The sequence below is a fragment of the Carettochelys insculpta genome, chromosome 1 (assembly GCF_033958435.1).
Source record: "Carettochelys insculpta isolate YL-2023 chromosome 1, ASM3395843v1, whole genome shotgun sequence".
Lineage (NCBI taxonomy): Eukaryota > Metazoa > Chordata > Testudines > Carettochelyidae > Carettochelys > Carettochelys insculpta.
The window spans coordinates 284,047,126-284,069,429 of record NC_134137.1 but is presented as its reverse complement, the minus strand read 5'-3'; the positions used below and the strand labels follow the sequence as shown (position 1 = coordinate 284,069,429).

The following is a 22,304-nucleotide window of genomic DNA, read 5'->3' as shown; positions in this document are numbered from 1 at the left end:
AGTTTAATTGCCTCTTCTGCGCCATGCCTTGGCCAAAGGGCTGTGTCCTGCTGCCGCACCTGGGTAAGGTAGCACTGCCCAAGCCATGGGTGGGGCTAGTGCCCATGGCCTGGTAACGCCCAGCAGGCCGTGTGTGGCTAGCACCTGTGTACAGGTAACGCCCGCCAGGTGGCGTGTGCAGCTAATGACAACCCGGTGCCTGTGTGTGGCCAAACACACACCGTTAGTCCTGGCTTCTGCCTGCCCTCCCCCAGCCCTGCTGAGCTGATGGTCACACACCAGCTGCGGGGCTCAGGGGTTGCTGCCTGGCAGCACGCCGTGCCATAGTGAGGGTGGGTGTGGGGTTAGGGCCATGGGCTCTGGCACCAGCCTGTGCAGTGTGCCCCCCCCGGCAGCTCCTGGCTGAGGCGCACCTCCCCCAGGACAGCCAGGACTGACCACCACTGGGGCTGTGTCCTGCCTCGAGGTGAGGCCGGGCAGGTCGTTGGCCTAGGGCAGCCATAATGCTTTGGGCGGCCTGGCGCTCAGCGACTTCTGGCCTCGAGCCAGCCCCAGCCCTGCAGTGGATGAGGCCAGGTCCAGCCCAGCAGCGCGGGCCGCCACAGCCCATGCCGCCTCCCGCAGGCGGGCGTTCGCGTAAGCCAGGCCCTGGCTCACAGCAAGGCCCCCTGGGAGCTTGGCCTCTGCTGAGGCTGCGGCCAAGGTGGCCAGTGCTTGTGAGGGGTGAGAGACAGAGCCCCAGAGGCCCCTGGCTGTGCCCACAGCTGCTGGAATGACAAGCGCCCCCCACACACACACACAGCGAAGCTGCCCACCAAGTACTGGGGGCTGAGCTGCTGCCCCCCCAGGGAAAAGGCTCCTTCCCTTCCCACCGTTCCTTTTAGTCCAGCCTGGGTCCTTGGAGCTGCTGGACCCCCTAGCAATAAATATCCCCCCCCACACCCCCCCCAGGAGCCTGAGAGGTGCAACTGGCCATGATGGGGGGTAACATAAGATAGGGTTGGGTAGGCCAGGCCAGCCCCACCCTGCCCAGTCCAGGGAGGGACTCACCTGACCTAGCACAAGGGGCAGAGCCCCAGGCCAGGGCCAAGAGGAACTCAACACTTGTACCCTGCCAGGCCTGGGTCGTTTTGTTCGTAAGTCCCACCTGCTCCCCCTACCGAAATAAAAGTGCCCGTGTTGCCAGACTGCACCTGTGTCCTGTGGCTGTCGCAACCTGGGCTCCCGGCACTACAGGGCTGCGTGTGGGGGGTCACATTCACAGCTTTTCCCAGGACACCTCTTCAGCCGGACACAGGCAGGTGGCCCTGGCCCCGGCCCCGGCCCCATTCCAAATACCAGGCATCCATAGGGGGTGGGAGCCAGGGCGGCGTTAGGCCTGGCCCGCGCTGCAGGAAGGAGCTACATCAGCACTGTGGCTCGGTGGCCCCACGGGCAGAAGATGTCATTGGGGCTTGAGCCCCTCCAGCTCCGTTATTACAGCCCTGCAGCAGATGCAGGTCACTTACAGTCCTTCCGTCCAGCTGTGCTTTGGTCAGTGGCCCTCAGCACCCGGCCCTAGCAACACACCAGCAGCCTGAGGCTGGGGCAGCAGCTGGGAGGCTCCCCCCATACTGACAGCTGTGTGGAAGCAGGACAGGCCACCGGCAACAGAGGGGCTGGGGGCTCGTGTGCCCTTCAGGACAGGTGCTGCATGCCCAGGCTAGCAGGAAGCTTGCAGCATGGGCTAAGGTAGAGACCTTGCAGGCTGGCCACCCCGGGACCTCTCTAGGGCAGGGAGCAGGGGCCTTTGTGCTGTTCCCAGCAGCAGAAAGGGCTCGGGGGAGGAGGCCCTGCCCGGCTCAGCCTGGGCAGGAAGGTGTAGGCAGGCCGAAGCGTTCCTGTTAGTGCTGGCCATTCCCACAAGCTCACAGCAAAGGGCACTGGGCCCTGCCCTCATGAGCCAGGCCCAGAGGAGCGCTAGGGCTGGCCTGGCCCTCAAGCCCCAGCTTTCCCCACCGCTGGGCCGAGTGCTGCTGCCCGCGTGGGGCCCCCAGGCTTAATAATGGCCTGAGCAGGATGCGCATTAAAGCAAGTTGCAAAGCTTATCAAATGCCAAAACGCAACAAGTGTCTAAATCTGAGGCCCCTTGTGAGGTAGAGGCTGAAGCCCAAATGGCTCTTCTGCCCTCCCCTCGCCAATGGCCCGGCCCCAGAGTCGTATCTGGGCTCCTTCTGCTCATTCAGTACCAGATCCTGCGCCGCTCTGCCAGGGACAGGCTAGGGCCAGCAGCACCCCACGGTCAGCACCCATCCCAAGCCAGCCAGGCACTAGCTCGCCCCACCCCAGCCTGGTCCCCCTGCACCCAGGGCTCCTCCCTCCTCCTCCAAACATCAGCTCCAACGGCCATTACAGAACTGGCCCATCAGCTGCCCCTGCCCTTATGAACTCACCAGTTCTCCAGGGCAGAGGCAGGGGCAGCCACGAGGGCCCTTTACCACTTTGGTACCAAATGACTGGAAGACGGCCAATATAACACCAATATTTAAAAAAGGCTCTAGAGGAGATCCTGGCAATTATAGACCGATAAGTCTAACATCAGTACCAGGCAAATTAGTAGAAACACTAGTAAAGAATAAAATTGCAAGGCACGTAGAAGAGCACAAATTGTTGGGCAAAAGTCAGCATGGTTTCTGCAGAGGGAAGTCGTGTCTAACTACTCTATTAGAATTCTTTGAAGGGGTTAATAAACATGCGGACAAGGGGCACCCAGTGGACATAATATACCTAGATTTCCAGAAAGCCTTTGACACGGTCCCACACCAAAGGCTTTTATGTAAATTAGGTGGTCACGGGATAGGAGGAAAGGTCCTTTCATGGATCGGGAATTGGTTAAAAGACAGAAAACAAAGGGTGGGAATAAATGGTAAATTTTCTCAATGGAGGAGAGTAACTAGTGGTGTTCCCCAGGGGTCAGTCCTGGGACCGATCCTGTTCAACTTGTTCATCAATGATCTAGAAAATGAGGTAAGCAGTGAGGTGGCAAAGTTTGCAGATGACACCAAGTTGTTCAGGACAGTCAAAACCAAAAGGGATTGTGAAGAACTACAAAAAGACCTCAGCAAACTGAGTGATTGGGCAGCAAAATGGCAAATGAAATTTAATGTGGGTAAGTGTAAGGTAATGCATGTTGGAAAAAATAACCCAAATTACACGTACTACATGATGGGGTCAAATTTAGCTACGACAGATCAGGAAAGGGATCTTGGAGTTATAGTGGATAGTTCTCTGAAGACATCCACGCAGTGTGCAGCGGCAGTTAGTAAAGCAAATAGGATGTTAGGAATTATTAAAAAAGGGATCGATAATAAGACAAAAGATATCATACTTCCCCTATATAAAACTATGGTACGCCCACATCTTGAGTACTGCGTGCAGATGTGGTCTCCTCACCTCAAAAAAGATATATTGGCATTAGAAAAGGTTCAGAAAAGGGCGACTAAGATGATTAGGGGCTTGGAACGGGTCCCATATGGGGAGAGGCTAGAGAGACTGGGACTTTTCAGTTTGGAAAAGAGGCGATTGAGGGGCGATATGATAGAGGTATATAAAATCATGAATGGTGTGGAGAAAGTGAATATAGAAAAATTATTTACCTTTTCCCATAATACAAGAACTAGGGGACACCAAATGAAATTGATGGGTAGTAGGTTCAAAACTAATAAAAGGAAATTTTTCTTCACACAGCGCACAGTCAACCTGTGGAACTCCTTGCCCGAGGAGGCTGTGAAGGCCAGGACTCTATTAGGGTTTAAAAAAGAGCTTGATAAATTTTTGCAGGTTAGGTCCATAAATGGCTATTAGCCAGGGGTAAAGTATGGTGCCCTAGCCTTCAGAACAAGGGCAGGAGATGGATGGCAGGAGATAAATCACTTGATCATTGTCTTCTGTTCTCCTTCTCTGGGGCACCTGGCATTGGCCACCGTCGGCAGATGGGATGCTGGGCTGGATGGACCTTTGGTCTGACCCAGTATGGCCATTCTTATGTTCTTACCATCGCACCCGGGGAGAAGGGCCTCACTTTACTTCCTCCGAAACCACCACACATACAAAGCACCTGTGTGCCGGGGGCTGCCAGAGCACTTCTCCCCCCTGGCTGGGCCTCTCCCTGGGCCCCCTGCGAAGGAAACTGGCCCCCTCTCTGCCCTGGGAAGGAAGAAGGCGGGCAAGCCCCACACCACAGAGGAGGAAACTGTTGCGGTCAATAAGCAACATGCTCTGGTCTCGCAGTGAATCACTGCTAGAGCTGGGCACAGCCTCCTGCTCCCCCCTCCAGGCTGGGTAGCCTCTGATGGAGAAAAGGCTGACAGAGGGGTGGATTCTCCAACAACCCCCCACCCCAGCTTTGTGAAAGGCACCCCCCATCGCACAGCAAAACTTGTGGGGCCACTGCCTACCAAGCCAGGCCTGGGAGCGGCCCGTGCTACCCTGATCAGGCGTTTGTACCAGCTGCCAGGCTGAGGGTGACAGCAGGACCCTGTCCCACCAGCTCTGCCAGGGCTGCTGTACCTTGCTGGCGGTTTCCTGCCCAGCTGGGAGCAGCAGCGAATTACACCCCCCTGAAAAATCCCAGCAATTGCACCAAAGTCAGAGCACTGCCTGTGCTCCAAGGAGCCTGTCCTCTACCTAACATCCTACAACAGGGAGTCCCTCAGGAGTATTAATCTTTAGTAGCAGAACAGGCGCAGATCAGAGAGGCGCTCAGCCATGCTGCTTTCGCTTCCTGCGTGGGGGCAGGGCTGGGCTCTCCCGCTTCTTAGGGTGAATGGCTTATGGCTCTGCAGGGCTTTTCACCTCACAGGCGCCCCCAGCACCGCACCCTCGCCGTGCAGAGTGGTTGGCTGCCCCAGGGCTCAGCCACCTCAGGGACTGGCACAGCAGTCTGGAGCTGGACATAAGGAAGGAGGGCTCCCAGGGAGGCTAACTGAGGGGCTTCAGGCAGACAGTGGAACTGGCAGAGCTGGAGGCCGGGGACCAGTTCTGCAAGGGTAACGCCACTGCTGCCAGCCTTATGAAAGTGCCACAAAATCTTCAGTGGCGAGCCAGGGTCGGAGGCTGGCTCACAGCTCATCTGAGACAGCGGCGCCCCTGAGCAAGCCCGCTCCTGCCTCAGAGCGCCTGCCGTGAATTGCCCACGCCATCTGGCAGGGCGGTTGCAGAGTGCTCAGTTGTAGTGCTTCGCTGGAGATTCACAATCCCAGCACAGAGGGCCCTGGGGCCGTCCTCACAGTTGACAAACAGCTGCACGCAGCAAACTGGTGATGGAATGCCAAGCGCCACATACAGCCCCACCTTGCACAGCTGAAGAGTTATTCTGCACCCTGCAGAGGGATCATCATCTACGCCCACCCCTTTGGAGACCACTCCCACGCCTTCGCTAGCATCCTGATCTTCACCGCTGCATAAGCGCGAGGGAGACCTGACTTCCATGCGGGCGCAGCTCCCTCCCCAGCTGAGTGGATCATCACTGACCCATTGCTAACAAGCCGGACATTGCTGCACGCAATCCGACATGTCCATTACAATGCACAGTGCCGTAGTCAGTAGAAGAACTGGGCTAGGCAAAGGCTAAAGCCAAGATTCTCCCAACCCATTAGGACACTGGAACTCAGGCATAATAGTCATTATGCTTCCTAGGGCCCTGAAAGCCACCCCCCAGAAACACCTCAGGCATAGCACAAGCTCTTCGTCTCATGGTAGCAGCACTGCCAGTCTTTAACAAACTGGAGAGGAAGCGTGCATGGGTAAGACTCACTTCCTCAGATTTTGCAGTAGAAAATTAGAATCTAACAAAACCCTACAAAAAATCTATTTCAACCCTGGATTCTAAATGTCCACTCCAAAATCTGAAGAAGCGGGTCTTACCCACAAAAGCTCAGGACCTAATAAATGTGTTAATCTTTAAAGTGCTACAGGACTGCTTGTTACTTCTGAAGCTACAGACTAAACAAGGCTACCCCTCTGAGACTAGATCACGGTGGCCAAGCAGTTTGGGACAAAAAGCCACAGATGTGTCCTTTGCACTCTATTATATACAAATATTTAATACATGGCTCAATGCCCTCTCCCCTTCCCTTCCCTTCCCCAGAGCCAGGAGTCCCCTAGTCTAACCCACTCCCACTCCCTTCCCACAGAGCCAGGCAGCCTCCCCCAACCCAATGCCGGTAACTCACCAGAGCTGCTGCCACCACCATGCGCTTCTCCCACCCAGCACCCCTGGCACACAGCTCTGAGGATGACCAGAATTGCAAAGTAGTTTTAAACTAAACAAAGCAGCAGAAATGGAGCACTTTAAAGACTGACAAAATGATTTATTTGGTGATGAGCTTTTGTGGGACAGACCCACTTCATCAGATCAATCTCATTTCCAGTACAGACTGACATTTATAAGTGCAGAGGACCAAAAAAAATGCAATAAAAACCAAAAAAAAAAATCAAGTATCTAGGACTGAAGGAGGATGAGGGACGGAGGGGGGGTGTTAATTGTCCTGTCTGAGATAATTACAAGCATCAAAGGAAGGGGAGAAGCAGTCCTTATAACACGTGAAGTAGTTGATGTCTCTGTTCATACCATGTTCATGTGTCATATCTGAATGTGTACTCTACTAATCTGTTGTTCAATTCTCTATGACCCAGGACACAAATTCTCAGATCTTTAACAGAACAGCCCACTCCACTGAAGCGTTCACTGACTGGCTTGTGTGTATCGAGTTTCTTGATGTCTGCTCCGTGTCCATTTATTCTTTTGCAAAGGTTTTGCTCAGTCTGTCCAATGTACAGTGTCAGGGCATTGTTGGCACATAATAGCTTATATAATTTTGCTGGTATTATGGTACGAACAGAGACATCAATTACATCATGCATTACAAGGACTGTTCCATTCCTTTGATGCTTGTAATTATCCCCCTCCCACCCCTTCCTTCTATCCTATTTGATTTGTCAGTTTTTAATTGAAAAACATTTTTTTTTTTGGTCCTCTGTATTTATGTCAATCTGTCTTGGTGATGAAATTGATCTGAAGTGGGTCTGTCCCACGCAAGCTCATCACCAAATACATCATTTTGTCAGTCTTTAAAGTGCTCCATTTCTGCTGCTTTGTTTTGAGTACAGACTAACACGACCACCTCTCTGTTACTACCAGTTTTAACCTAGAAAACCGAAGATTTCCCATTTAAAAGATGTCAAAATAGACAGCTGACAATTTTTGTAAATGTCGTAAAAGGTTTTCAAGTTGAGAAATTCTTCAAAACCAGCCCTTCCCAAACCACAGCTGCGATTTCAACACAGCAACTTCTGACCCAAACAGGTGCTGAAAAATTCCCAGCTACTAGCAGCCCTTCCTCAGCAGCGTTCACTTTCTTTGCTAGACTTCTACTGCCCTCTCGTGGCCACAGCCATAGAGACTGCAATTGCCCAATTCTGCTGCCCTTGAAAAAGCCTAGCCAGCATTTTAAGCCAGAGTGCCCCTTTACCACGACTCTGCTGCAGGGATGGTCTCTACTGAGCTAACTGCCTGGAGGACTATGTAGGACAGCAGAGGGAAGCATTCTGTGTTGACCAATATATGCTAGATTTATATATGTATTATTCACAGCCCATGTAGTAACTGGAAGGAAATAAATAGTGCAGGAGGCATCAGACACCTATGGGTGCCGAGCCCGTGGTTGTCTATTACATGGTAGTGGCATTTGTCTGAATTTGCCTGTTTTCTAATAACCTTTTTCACTCATCCCGAGTAGCCCCTGACACCTTGCACTGGCTGAAATAAGGTTTGGCTTAAGTAGATAGTACGTCGGGCAGGTTCATATCGCAGGAGTGTTATACCAGAGCAACAACTGAGGAATTACTCTCAGGCCTGCACTGGAACCTCCCAAAAGACAAGGAGGGATCATAAGTGTTCCACACTTTACCACATCTACAACAGCCCAGATCATCAACCCATGCAGGGCTGATCTTCTGGGGTTCAATTTCACTTGTCTAGCAGGGACACACAACTCGAGCTCTGGGGTCAACTGTGAGCCCCATACTCTTCGCACGACCCAGAGTAAGGGAGGTGGACAGGAACTCTCCTGCTGACCTTGTTCAGTAGGGATGGCCAAGTAAGCTGGGTGCAAATAGGTTGATTCTAGCTACACAACTGTGTTATCTGCCCTCGACTTACTTTGCCTACTGTAGACATGGCCCTAAGAAGTACCTCCACACCCATTCTTATGGCAATTGTTATGAGTTCAAAACAAAGACCACCTAGTCCTAGAAAAAACAAGATGAGAAAGCTGATTGTGTGTTATCTGAAACAATCGTGTATCGTAAACAGATTGGTTATAAAAATACTAGCTTTAGCTATAGTCGTAAAAGGACAGTTGTGTTAGTCTGTAACCCCTCAGATTATTTACCATGCAAGGCAGTGCATTTAGCCATTTGGAATGGAAATCAAATCAACTACATGAAAATACTCACACAGATGCTGACATACAGAGAAGTTACTCACCTGTAGTAAAGATGGTTCTTCGAGATGTGTCCCCGTGGGTGCTCTACAATAGGTGTCAGGCTCGCCTGGTGCCGCAGATCGGAAATCTTCCAGCAGTTTCTCCTGGATCGCGCATGCGCCGGCGCGCACCGCTCCCCCGCGCGCCCCCAGCCATGTGCGCGATCCGGTCCCCGCCAGTTCCTTGACCAACCGCCTCGAATGCTCCTGAAAAACACTAGACAGAGATCCGAAGCAGGGAGGATGGGCGGGTGGTGGAGCACCCACGGGGACACATCTCAAAGAACCATCGTTACTACAGGTGAGTAACTTCTCTTTCTTCTTCGAGTGGTCCCCGGGGGTGCTCCACAATAGGTGACTACCCAGCAGTAACCCAAGTAAGGAGGTGGGTAATCAGTTTATGTGCAGCTTGCCCCTGAGAGGACTGCTGTCGACAGACAGGTATCCTCTTCGAATACCCGATGTAGGGCATAATGCTTGGCTAAGGTGTCGTAGGATGACCAGGTCGCCGCTCTACAGATGTCTTTTAACGCGATGCCCTTGAAGAAGGCTGTTGACGCCGCCACCGCCCTGGTGGAGTGAGCCCTGGGCAGGGCCAGCAAAGGAGTCTTTTGAAGCTCGTAGCACATTTTTATACAGGACACAATGTGCTTTGAGATTCTCTGTGAAGAGAGACCTTCTCCTTTGACCTGGGAGCGAGAGAGAGACTAGAAGCCTGTCCGTTTTCTGGAAGGACTTAGTTCTGTCTATGTAGAAGGCCAACGCCCTCCTCACATCCAGGAGATGCAGGCATGCCTCCTTGCCAGAGCTGTGAGGCTTCGGGTAAAACGAGGGTAAAACTATTGGTTCATTAAGATGGAACTCCGAAGAGACTTTTGGAACAAAGGCTGGGTGCAGCCTTAAGGTTACCGCCTCCTTTGAGAATACTGTGCAGGGCGGCGTTGGCATCACTGCTGCGAGCTCACTCACCCTGCAGGCTGACGTAATTCCAAGGAGAAAAGTTGTTTTCATCGTAAGGAGACGTAGGGGAACTGTGGCTAATGGTTCAAAAGGTGGACCCGATAGCGTGCTGAGCACCAAGTCCAAATTCCACGATGGTGGAAGTGGTTTTCGAGGAGGGTACAGGTTTACCAGCCCCTTCAAGAACCTTGTAACAATAGGATGGGTGAATACAGTGGGCCCTTCCTCTGTATGCCGAAAGGCTGATATAGCGGCGAGGTGGACCTTTAGCAAGGATAGAGAAAGCCCACCTCTTTTGAGGTCCAATAAGTATTCTAGTATTACAGGTATAGGAACGTCAAGGAGAGCTGCTTGGCGGAACACCAGGCTGTAAATCGAGTCCATTTCTGCTTGTAAGTCCTCCTGGTGGAGGTCCTTCGGCTACATTCCAGGACTTGTTGTGCTCCCTCCGTACACGTGCTCTCTAAGGAGCTGAGCCATGGATTAGCCATGCCTGTAGACGCAGACCCTGAGGGTGCAGGTGCACTATGGACCCCCGAGCCTGCGTGAGTAAGTCCGGCGCCACCAGTAGAGGAAGCGGTGGGCGGTCCGACATGCGCAGAAGCAAGGAAAACCATTGCTGCTGATCCCAAGTTGGGACTATGAGTATCATGTGAGCTCTCTCCCTTCTGGCTTTCTGCAGAACCTTGTGGATAAGCGCTGTGGGGGGAAACGCGTAAAGTAGGGGGCCCCTCCATGAAATCATGAATGCGTCCCCCAGGGACCCCCACCCCACTCCTGCCCTGGAGCAGCATGGGGGACACTTCTTGTTGTACTGGGTGGCAAACAGATCGATCTGGGGAAACCCCCCTGTACGAAAAAATGCGCCGTAGCAGATCGGAGCGGATCTGCCATTCGTGCGTGAGTACGAAGCGCCTGCTCAGCTGATCTGCTTTCACGTTGTGAGCGCCCGGCAAATACGAGGCTTTCAACGTTATGTTATTGGCGATGCACCAGTTCCACAATCGGACTGCTTCCACACACAGGGCACGGGATCGTGCTCCTCCTTGTCGATTGATGTAAAACATATCGGAGGTATTGGCGGTATTGATCCCGACTACTTTGCCATGTACGTAATCTTGAAAATGTTTGCAGGCGTTGAACACCGCTCTGAGCCCCAGTATATTTATGTGCAGTGTCTGTTCCGCAGGGGACCATAGCCCTTGCGTCACCTTGTCGCCGATGTGCACTCCCCATCTTATTGGGGAGGCGTCGGTAGTAAGAAAAATAGAAATTCGTGGTTGGTGAAAGGGCACCCCACTAGCAGATTCTTGGGGTTTTCCCACCACACCAGGGATCTGCGCACCTCTGTTGTGGGCGACACCACCCTGTGGACAGTGTGGGATGCCGGTTTGTAAATGCTCGCCAGCCAATGCTGCAGGCTTCACATGTGTAACCTGGCATTCTGTACCACAAACGTCGCTGCTGCCATGTGGCCCAGCACCTGTAAGCACGTTAAGACCAGCACCGTGGGGCTGTATGTGATGACTTGCACCAGTGAACTGATGGCGCAGAAGTGGGCGTTGGGTAGGTACACCTTTGCTGTGATAGAGTTTATGCGTGCGCCTATGAACTCTATATCTTGTGTGGGTTCGGTCTTTGACTTTGCGAGGTTGATAACTAGGCCCAGCGAAGAAAACGTGTCCGCTGTGACACGTATCATGCGTAAGCCCTCTGCCTTCGAGGCCCCTTTCAGCAGGTAGTCATCCAGATATGGGAAAATAAACACCCCATCTGTGCAGGTAGGCTGATACCACTGCCAGGGTTTTGGTAAAGACTCTGGGGGCCCAAGGAGAGGCCGAACGGAAGAACCCTGTACTGGAAGTGCTCCCTGCCGACCGTGAAGCAGAGGAAGCGTCTGTGTGCCGGGTGGATTGTTATATGAAAGTAAGCGTCTTGTAAGTCGAGGGCTGCAAACCAGTCTCCATCGTCCAGTGCCGTGAGTATCGAGGCAACTGTGATCATCCGAAAAATGTTGCTTGCGCAAGTAACGGTTGAGGCCCCGAAAATCTAAGATGGGCCTCCAGCCTCCTGTTTTCTTCTCTGTTAGGAAGTAGCAGGTGGTCCACCTCTTGCTTGAGCCTCGCCTCGTGGGCAGCGTCCCTGAGGTTAGGCCTGGCGGGAGGCTTCGTTGGTGGGAGTGACTGGAAGGGGATCGTGTAACCCATGGCTATGATCTCCAGCACCCTGGCGCCCTTGGTCGTAGCCCCGTTGATATTGAGCACGCTGTGGTTGGTAAGCGTAGCGTCTTTGCTGAGGATAAAAAATTTTTTCCCCCTGTATGGGGGAGTATAAGTGCCCAAGGTTCTAAGTGTAGCTCTCGAGTCCTTACTGGAGTGGAGGACCAAGTCGGTTGAGTCTGCAAACAGCTTTGTGTATCAAAGGGAAGATCCACGATCTTTGCCTGTAGGTCCCTAGGGATACCAGACGTCTGGAGCCAGGATTCTGTACGCATGACCACTGCTGTAGCTGTTGAACGTGCCGCCGTGTCCGCCACGTCCAGGGCAACCTGGGCTCCTGTTACGATGCTGCATAGCCCTCTTGAACAATCGCCTTTAACACCGGCTTTTTGTCTTCCGGAAGTGAATCCATGAGGGGAGTAAGTCTGGAGTAATTATCAAAATTATGGTTTGCTAGGTGTGCCCATAATTTGCCACTCTCAATAGCAGGGTAGAAGAGGAATATACCTTCCTGCCAAACAGCTCTAGCTTCTTAGCATCTTTGTCCAATCCCCCCGATTTATACTGAGAAGCCTTCGACCTCTGCTGGGACGATTTGACCACCAAAGAATTGGGTTGCGGGTGACTAAAGAGGAACTCCATGCTCTTTGCCGGGACGAAGTATCTCTTATCCGCTCTTTTGTTCGTAGGCGGGATAGAGGCCGGACTCTGCCATATGGTAGTGGCTGACTCCAGAATGGCTTCGTCCAGCGGAATAGCAATTTTGGATGAAGCCGGGGGTCTCAAATTTTTCAGGAGTTTGTGATGTTTCTCCTGCACCTCTGCCGTTTGAATGTCTTGCGTGAAAGCCACCCTTTTAAATAGCTCCTGAAATTGTTTAAGGTCATCCGGGGGCAGGGGAGACACACACACATCCCCGGGGGCCATGGCCTTATCTGGGGAGGATGAGGAGGAACCACTGGGGTAAACCTCCCTCGAACCCTCAGGCTCCTGCGGTCGATGATACACTTGCTCCCTGGAGGATTGTGAAGAAAAGTCTCGGGGTTCTAAAACTAACTCCCCTTGAAACAGCTGTGTTTCCGTCCCCGATCGAGAGCGTCCACGGGGGTATTGAGCGGCCGGGGGGGGGGGGGGGGGGGGGACCTGCCCCTGGATGTAGGCCTGCGGTGTCCGTGTCCAGCATGATGAGGATGACCATAGCAACATGGGCAAGGGTCCGGTGGAGACCTGGACCACCCACAGAGCGTGTACCCCTGATGTCTGGGAGAGCAAGACCTCCGCGACGGACACAGAGGTGAAACTGGCTTGTGATAGTACTCCAGGGAATCCACTCCCAGAAATGGTGAAGGTGGCCCAAGCCATGGTGACATTGGTTGGAGGAACGGAGGAGGTGGTTCTGGATAAGCTAGTGGAGACACAGGCCTTCGGTGCGGCGTGTGTATCACAGGGGGAGGGCCTGGTGCTAACAGCAGCGCCGCCCTGTCCGGAGATGGGCTGCGGTGCCGGGTTTCTGATTTCGCCTTGCCCCTTCCCTACGGAGCTGGCACCGCCCCTTCCCGTGCCAGGGATCTTAGCCCCGCTGTCGGTGCCGCGCTCGGCACAATCAGCTGCGGTGCCGTGCGGGTAGCTTCCTCCGGTGCTTGCAGGCTCCATGCCTGGTGCCCCTGACCATAGGTGCCGCGGGGGCCGGTGCCGCCTGCGGCGGTGCCACCAGGTCCAGCGCTTGCCTCGCTGACGCTCTGGGCACTGCGTGTGCCGGCTGTTGTGTAACCAGAGGCTCAGCCTCTGCCACGTGCGCTGCTGCGCTGCCGCTTGCCTGAGTATGCAGCTGGGGGGCTGTGCGCGCCGCTCGTCCTGCTTGCTGAACCCGCCAGCTGGGATCGAGCCAGGGAGAGTTTCCTCCGTTTCTGCAGCGAGGGGGGTCAGAGAAGCTGCCTTCCTCTTATGCAACCCAGAGGGCCCTTCTGGGTGAGGCTTCTCCGGCAAGTCCGGCTGGAGAGCCTTATCGGACAAGAGCATTTTAAGCCTCATCTCTCTGTCCTTCCTGGCCCTGGCTGTAAGCTTAGCACAGTGAGAACGCGTCTGGGTAGCCGTAATTCCCCCAGGCATCGGATGCCTTCGCTATGCCCATCGGAGGCCGCCATAGCTTCACGGCATGACTCCCGCTTTGTAAAACCTGAAGAGGCCATAGCGGTGAGTCCTTTATTGTTAATAGGGTACTTAGCACTTAATCTGTGCCTTTCCACCCCAAATAGTGATCACCAGCCTGCGGGGCAGCGGGCAGCCTAAATGGCCTTCACGTCTGCTCTTCTCTTCTCCGCTCCTCTCTTTTTCCTTTTTTTTTTTTTTTGCTGATATTCTTTTTTTTTTTAGTAACCAAAAACAACAAATTACACGTAGAAAACAACCATCTAATCTGACTCTGGCCTCAGCCTGAGCGGATTCCGTCTGCACCCGATGGCGGTTGAGAAGGAACTGGCGGGGACCGGATCGTGCACGCGGCCGGGGGCACGCAGGGGGCGGCGCGCGCCGGCACATGCGCAATCCAGGAGAAACTGCTGGAAGATTTCTGATCTGCAGCGCCGGGTGAGCCCGACACCTATTGTGGAGCACCCATGGGGATCACTTGAAGAACTCTGGATTCTTAGTTTTGCTCCAAATCTGAAGAAGTGGGTCTGTCCCACGAATGCTCATCACTGAATAAGTCATTTTGTTAGTCTTTGAAGTGCTACATTTCTGCTGCTTTGTTTTGTTGGAGTACAGACTAACACAGCTACCTCTGTTACTATTCCTGGAACCTACTTCATATGGAGCCTTCCTTCATGTATGATGTTGTTAGTGACTTTTATTAAGGAACCTGACAGACAGGTGTTTTTTGTTGTTGTTGGTTGAATATATTTCATAACAAACCAAAGCCAAGTCAAGCAGTTAGGCAATTTTATCATTATCTGTGCTGGCAAGGCAAGGCTTGGGCTGGGAGTCTTTTTGGATGATTACTCATAGCCAAAAGTATAGAAGTATTTGTTCAAGCAGTCCAGAGTATTGTGGAACAGAGTGGGGTTACGGAATGGGTGAGCAAATCATGCTCCTGCCCTGCAGAGCAGAAACCATGAGATTCTAACCAAGGCCTAGACTGGAGATCATTTCATCAGGGAAGACAAGAGCCTAGGAAAAGCTGACAATTTGCATTTCTAGAACAAGAAGTCTTCCTGTGGCACCTTATAGACTAACAGATATTTTGGAGCATAAGCCTTCCTGGGCAAAGACCCACTTCATCGGTAACAGAGAGGGAGCCATGCTAGCCTATATACTATCAAAACAAAAAAAAGGAGTCGAGCAGCACTTTAAAGACTAACAAAATAATTTATAATAACTCTTGACTCATGCATCTGACGAAGGGGGTCTTTGCCCACAAAAGCTTATGCTCCAAAATATCTGTTAGTCTATAAGATGCCACAGGACTTCTTGTTCTCAAACCTACAGACCAACACGGCTGCCTCTCTGAAATTTGCATTTCTGTGTCCCAAAGCAGTTCAGAACCTTGCATGGATGCAGTAATCTCTGGCCAGCTCTAGAGCATGCTTGTCCCAAAGCCCACACAGCACCAGTGCAACTGACCTCAGCCACCAGGAGTAAGCATCTGTCTGAGCTAGAACTGGTTCCCTCCCAGTGGGCTGACCCACTGGCAGAGGCATACGTACAACTTGCACTGGACAGATACACGAGTTGAATCAGTCACCACCTGCTATCAAGCTGCACAGCCTGCAAAGCACTCTGGGGAACAACTGACTCAAACCTGACACAGGCTCCTTCTTGCACGTGTCAAAAAGGTGTTAGCTACTGTCCATGCCCGTCCCACACCAAACCCTGCTCCCGTTTTCCATGTAGGCAGAGCTGCAGCACTTGACCAAGTACGGCTCACGAGGGAAAGGAACTGCTGGCATAGCTGAATGGTATGGACTTAGATAAGGGCACAGAACTACTAAGAGGGGTATATGGCTACATACTCAGGAGAAGGATAGCAGGTACACCTGCTTAAGGTTGAACAGCCAGGGAACTAAGTCAAAATTAACATAAGGGGCAGCTCCAGGCAGCTAACTGGTCAAATCTCCCAGGCCTCCAAGGATCAGAAAAGCAATTTCCAGGAGTTCTGGTCCTAAAGTGCCCAAGAGCAGATGTTACTCTAGCTTGACTCTAAACACAGGGGTTGGTTTACAAATCAATAACAGGACCCACTAAGAAATAGGGATCACCTGCTTAGATGCCAAAATTTCCTTAGAAGCGAGGCCAAGTAACTGGGCCCCATTTGCAACATTCTTGGGAAAGGAATTAAACAAAACATAGCACAGACCTAGCTCCACAAGTTTGTATTTATTTTCTAGTGAGGAAGCTACACAGGCACAAAACAGGGAAATTAAGACAACCGGAGTCCGCACACAGGCTACAGCAGCAACGCTAGCAGCATCACAGAAGATACACATACCCCCCGAAACAAGCAAGAAAGTAGGGATGCGAGGAGAAATACTACAGCTAACTGGCAAAAGTTCAAGAAGTTATTTGAGACAAAACCATTTTTTAGAAAATGCAAATCCAGCTTGAGTGACACTAACAACCCTGGACATAATGGCAGAGAAAGGGGAAATCCAGTGCAGAACATGGGAATTTTGAATAATGACCAACATTAAATGAGATAGAGGTGTGTACGTGGCCTTGTGAGCTCTCTCTGAAGCAGAGAGGCCTGTAGGCGCCATCTGCTCAACTGCCAAAACGTAAAGGAAGAAACAAAATGAAGTATTTCTTTACTTGTGTCCCCATCACTTTGAGGTTGCTTGGGGAAGACAGTTACTCAAGAGTCTTTAAGATGAAGAAACATTATCAGAACAAGGTATCAAAGCAGCAAGAACTGTGGCTAGATTAAAGAACACCAATTTGAGAAATCCAGAAGATACTAGGTGTATTTAAGATTGAAGTTGCTGAGCTGCAACCAAGACTATCCCCGTTAAAATCAGCTACTTTTAACAAAACGCTGGGTGCAACTTAACTGAAGTGACCCCGAGAGTCTCAGATTACCACAGCAATTAGTTCAAAGCTGTAATTACAAATAAAGACATGTAGATTTACATGATGGGACAAGCCAGCAAGGCTTTCATAAGGGAAAGTCCAGCCTCAACTAAGATCCTTTGAGCACGTGGACAAAACAGTGAATAAAGGAGATGACATTGCTCTAACCTGGATTTTTAAAAGCTTGTGTTAGACCCCCTTCAATGGGCCAGAAAAGAAACTAAAGGGATCAAATAAAGAACAGGGATAATGGACAGGAGTTAAAGAAAGTTTTCCCTTGGAGCCTTATTTTGTAACTGTCCATGATACGGTTTTACGCTTTCCCCTGAAGCACTTGATTACGATCACAAGCAGAGACAGGATTCTGGGCCAGATGAACTGCTACTGCAGTCTGCTACTCTGCACTAGCACGTACCACAAGGAGGAGCAACCCCGAACTACGAGGAAATGCTGCTCTCTCACATCCCTGACGTGGGGAGCAGTAGGAAGTCCTTCCTGGCAAGACTTCCAGCCTAGTTTAGCAGATACAAGAGGTCTGCAGACACAAGGTAGCTACATAAGCACTAAGAAGTGACTCCCCCTTAAGACCTTGAGCGATTTGGCCATTTCTCCAGTCAAACACCTTTCCCCCACTACGTTTGACAGCTATTTGGTCTTATCACTGCCCGAAGAAAGCATGGCTTGTGTGGGGGAAGGGAAAGTAATAAATGCACACCACACAGGGCCAGGTGGTATCATTGATCTTTATTAGGCAACGGTCACTCCCTAGCACCGGGACAGGGGACATAACTGGACACCTCTCATTGAAAGCATACATGGCTCCCTGGGGCCATCACCAGTTATATCTTTTAAGCAGAGTTCCTACTTCTAATATCAGTTGGATAACTAGACCGTTATTCACTGTCCACAAACACTGCCCCAACAGCAGAGTTACAGCATATACACAGGAGGTGTGGGGATAGACAGACAGCAGATCCATAAATAAGAGCAGGAAAACAGGCCCAGAGAGGAGCCTCACAACTGAAGAGGTGCCACAGGTGTACAGAAGCAACAGTGCACAGATCATTTGCACAAGGGCAGCCTGCCTGGGACCTTAAGCCCTGTACTGCCCTCAAGGTCACCTAGGAGCCCATGGCACCTCCCACCGTTAACGCTCTAGTACTGGGCTCTGCCCACCATTAACAAGTGACAGGGCAGAAGGGGGACTGGTAAGGTCACCACTTCCCGTGAGTGCTGTACTACTGGCTCTACTGGATAAAGAGGGCTGGGTGCTCAGTTCCTCCCCTCCTTCATACACCACAGCTGCTGTGGCAGACCAAGCCATGGAGGACTGAAGTGACATGGTGGATGCCATGGACAGGAGCCTGAGGCTTTCGATCACGAAGCTTTTATGGAGGAGTTTGGAAATCAGGGTCTTCGTTTCACCCTACCTTGCAGGGCAGGGTGGGCGTCAGCCTCTCCACAAACAAGCAGTGTCTGTCTTCCCTGACACGCCAACACACTGCCGTGCTCGGCCATGAAACGCAGCATCTGCGCCGTGCTCAACACTACCAGGGAAGGTGCGTCACCGCATAACTGTACTTGTGATGTGGCTCTAACGCAGAAGCGGCCCACACCATCTACATTCCAACGTCTCCTGTACGCTGAGCTACAGTGGTATCAGGAGCCAAGCACCAGAGATAAGAAAACCACTCCTGGGTGTCCCACTCTCATGGGCTTCTGACGCCAGTGCAAAGCAACAGTTCTGAGGGAGCCTTTGAAAGCCCCCAGCCTTTACAGGCATCTTCGTTAGAGACAATAATTCCCATTCTGACTTCCACTGAAGGCCCCTAAAGGTGAGGGGAGCCGTGGAGGCTGGGGAAGGTATTTCACAATGCTCTGCGGCTCAGTAACGGGAAGCAAGGAGCCACAGTGGCTCGATGGGAGCAGAACGACATTAGCAATATTTACACCTTCGCAAAGCTGGGCTGGACAACGTTCCCAGTTGCTGTGTTATTTGGAAAAAAAAAAAACAAAACCACACCTTTGCCAGGAGCACACAGCAAAACAAGGGAAGATGGTCCCACGGGTATTGCAACAGCCTTTTCTTGGCAGTAACTGCAGAAAACCAAATAAACCTAGAAAGGTTTCTTTTAAGTGTGAACCTACCCCTGGCTAATAGCCATTTGCAGGTTAGGTCCATAAATGGCTATTAGCCAGGGGTAAAGTATGGTGCCCTAGCCTTCAGTACAAGGGCAGGAGATGGATGGCAGGAGATAAATCACTTGATCATTGCCTTCTGTTCTCCTTCTCTGGGGCACTTGGCATTGGCCACTGTCGGCAGACAGGATACTGAGCTGGATGGACCTTTGGTCTGACCCAGTATGGCCATTCTTATGTTCTAAGCGTGTTCTACTTCTGCAATGAGCCCATTGTGCAGTGTGAGGAAGGGCTGCAGGCGCCTGCTCAGGACAGGTCAGACCCAGTACCAACACAGTTCTAGCTGTCCACGCAGACAGCGCATGCAAAGACAGACACGCAGCAGAGCACCTTGGGAAGCGCTGGCTTCCCCAGCGCAGGTGCTAAAAGGAATGGTTCCCCACAGAGCCGTTGGGTAGACAGGGGCCATGTGAGGGGTGCAGCAAAAGGAAAAACTGGATCTCACACACACACACACACACTCTCTCTCTCTCTCTCTCTCTCTCTCTCTCCCCCCCCCTCTCCCGCCCCCACACAGGCTGTGCTCTTGCAACGTCACAGGACTTGGGTGGTACACAGAGGAGCCAGCGTGCTCCGGACAAGGGCACTCCAAACGGAGGCACCCAGAAGGTTTGTGTCAACTCCCTCCTGGGAGCACATCTCGCCATATGGACACAGACTGACAGATGAGGACACACAAAGGAGATGGGGTGGGGAACTGCGGGGGACAGGGTCTAGGACTGTGACCGTAATGAAATCCCCCATGTTCTCTTTTTAAAAACCCATTTAATCCATGCCAAAGGAAAGGAACACATCTCTCTCCCCCAAGGCTCTGTGCAACCTATTATCTGAGTGAGGTCCCTTACCGCCTGAGCACCGCCCCCAGCACGCTTTGCCCAGAAAGGCACCCTTGGGGCCCACACTGTAGATGCTGCTAATTTACATCAGAAACCTCCTTGCCCCCCAGAGGCAGGTGACAGCTGTGACAAGAGGGGGAGAGACACACAGGAGAGGGGCACAGAGAAATGTACTGCAACTGTTCCCTACAGCTTGTAAAGCCATGAGTATTGCTATAAAAACTGTATAAAAACCACAGGGAGAGTATTCCCGGGTGGGTGAGCTGGGCCCAGGCACCACCCCTCCCCCAGAGCTCCCTATACACGCAGTCTGTAGAAAAAGACTTTCATAAAAACAGCTTATTGAGCCCCGCCATGATGGGGCAGTGCGAGGGCTCTCGGCTCCCCGCCTGCCCCAGAGCTGGTGGGCAGCCAGCCTGAAGGGAGAGCCCGCCTCAGACACTGGTACTGCCAGGGAGGGGTTCTAAGTGGTTCCCCCACCCTGCCCTGAGGGGTCTGGGAGAAGAGGGTGGGTGGCATCCCTTGGACACAGGCCCACCCACCCCACCTCCTCCTCAGCCAGCACTGCCTCTCTAACCCCAGGGAGGAGCCTTCAGCAGCCACTGGCCTGGTTACACAGACCAGAACGGCACTAGCCGGTTTCCAGCCCTGCCACCAGGCCTGAGGGCAGCTGGCAGCTAGGAAAGCAAACCCTGGGCTGGCTCGGAGGACCGCCCCCCCCGGCACAAGCAATTCCACTGGGATGGTCCTTCTCTAGACCTGTCTTCTCTGAAAAGGGAGCTTCATGGGGCGAGAGTCCAGTCTGAGGGCTCCCCAAGGCTGGCTTTGACCGCAGGGCCCCCGGGCTAGGAAGCCGCGATAGCTGTGCCCCCACTCAATTTCACGATCATTTGCTGGCAGTCGTTGCAGGAGCGCTTGTCCCCTACTTTCTCCAGCGTGCGGGCGGCTTCGGCCAGCAGGACCGCTTGCTGGCCTGGGGACGAGAGGAAGGAGAGGGGGAGGTGGCGGCAGGCCAGGAGAATCGCTGTGGCTCGCTCTCTCTGTCCTGGCAGAGTGTCCAGCTCACCTGCGGAGGAGAAGGAAAAAGACACTGCCATCAAGCCTTGCCTCTCTTAGCCCATGGTGTGTTACGAACAGGGCACAGGGGCTAGGGCAGCCGCATCAAACCCAGCTCCCCCCCTGCCCCAGCCCCCGAACAGCCGCAGAGGTCGATATACCTCCAGCAGGTCTCACCAGCACAGGGCCTTAAGGAGCAGGGGGGATTCCCTGCTTCAGAAGGGGAGCCCCTTTCCACCTGGACAGTGAGCACAGCGAGTTTTGACGCAGTGTTTTAAGGTTTGTGCTGTGACCCAAAGCCCCCAGCTTGGTTTCTCTTGCTAGAAAACAGGAGTCTTCTGTGAGGTGCCACCTGCTGCTGGGGTCTGCACAGGGCACCCAGGCTCTGCTGGGAGCGGTCTTCCTGAGCCGGTGCACCAAAGCCCACTCCAGCTCCGGATTCAGATGGCCTGTTTCAGCCGGCACGGTCACTGCCGAGGCACACCAGGCTGGGCAGCTCGATGCCACATCCTGAGCCTTGGCAAACGCCCCCTGCTGCCCAGAGCCCTGGCACAAGAGAATGCTGCACTCGCGTGCCCAAGAGGCACCTGCTCCCACGCCTGGCAGAGGGCTGCTACAGAGGAGAGCTGACCCACCTTGTCTGCCGCTTGCAGGGGTGCGTCGCCTCAGGCTGTGCTCCAGCAGCTGGTGGGTGCGGGTGGGGCTGGCGCCTGCCATCAAGCGCACAGTGGCCTCATGCAGGAACACCTGGAGGGGGAAGAGAGCAGAAGGCAACAAAGCAGCCTCACGCTGGGAAGAGCCCACGCCCACACTCACATCTGCCACCACAGGGGAGACGGAGCTCCTGCCGCACAGGCGGGGTCACCGCTCCCCCCACTTCGCCTCTCGCACGCCCGCAATGGGCGAGAACGGAGTGAGAGACACGCTGATCCACTGCCAGGCTGGAGGAGAGCACGGAAGGGGCTGGGGGGAAGAGGAACTGGGGGAGGGCACTAAACAGAAGAGGTGCCAGGACAGTGCTGGACCCAGATGGTGGAGCCAGCCCCGCCCCACCTGTTCAGAACTAGCCTGGCTGGAGCATACGGCATTAACCCCGCGTGGGCCAGGGATCTGCATGGGAGGAGAGGGAGGGCAGGAGCCTGGTGAGACACAAGGGTTGCCCCACATTTCTCAGCCACTGCTTAGGACATGGCTGAATGGACTTCCATGTTCCACAGACCCCTGCCCTCCCCGCCCCACTGAGCAGGGCAATCCCAGGGATTAGACACCAAAGCATCCCAGGCCTCTGCCTCCATCCCCGCCACTTGCCACCGCACTACTCCCTAGTGCTTTGTCCATCCAGTGAAGAGCATCCAAGTGACAGATTCCCTCACTCCTCCAGTTATCCCCAGCTCAAGTGACAGAGGTCCCACGGCCGCCTCGGGGACAGTGCGGCAGTGCAGTGCCACG

At 53.1% G+C, this 22,304-nt stretch overlaps 1 protein-coding gene across 3 annotated transcripts in view; it reads right to left on the bottom strand.

Moving 5' to 3' along the window:
• Positions 1–17,489: 17,489 nt before the first annotated feature.
• Positions 17,490–22,304, bottom strand: part of SREBF2 (sterol regulatory element binding transcription factor 2) — a 42,661-nt gene continuing 37,846 nt past the window's right edge. For all 3 annotated transcript variants that reach the window (XM_075010224.1, XM_075010228.1, XM_075010238.1), the window contains exons 18-19: positions 21,491–21,602; positions 17,490–20,865 (exon numbers count right to left, since the gene is read on the bottom strand). In XM_075010224.1, the coding sequence (XP_074866325.1) occupies positions 20,645–20,865; positions 21,491–21,602 (333 nt within the window). In that variant the 3' untranslated portion in view covers positions 17,490–20,644. The remainder of the gene's footprint in view (positions 20,866–21,490; positions 21,603–22,304) is intronic.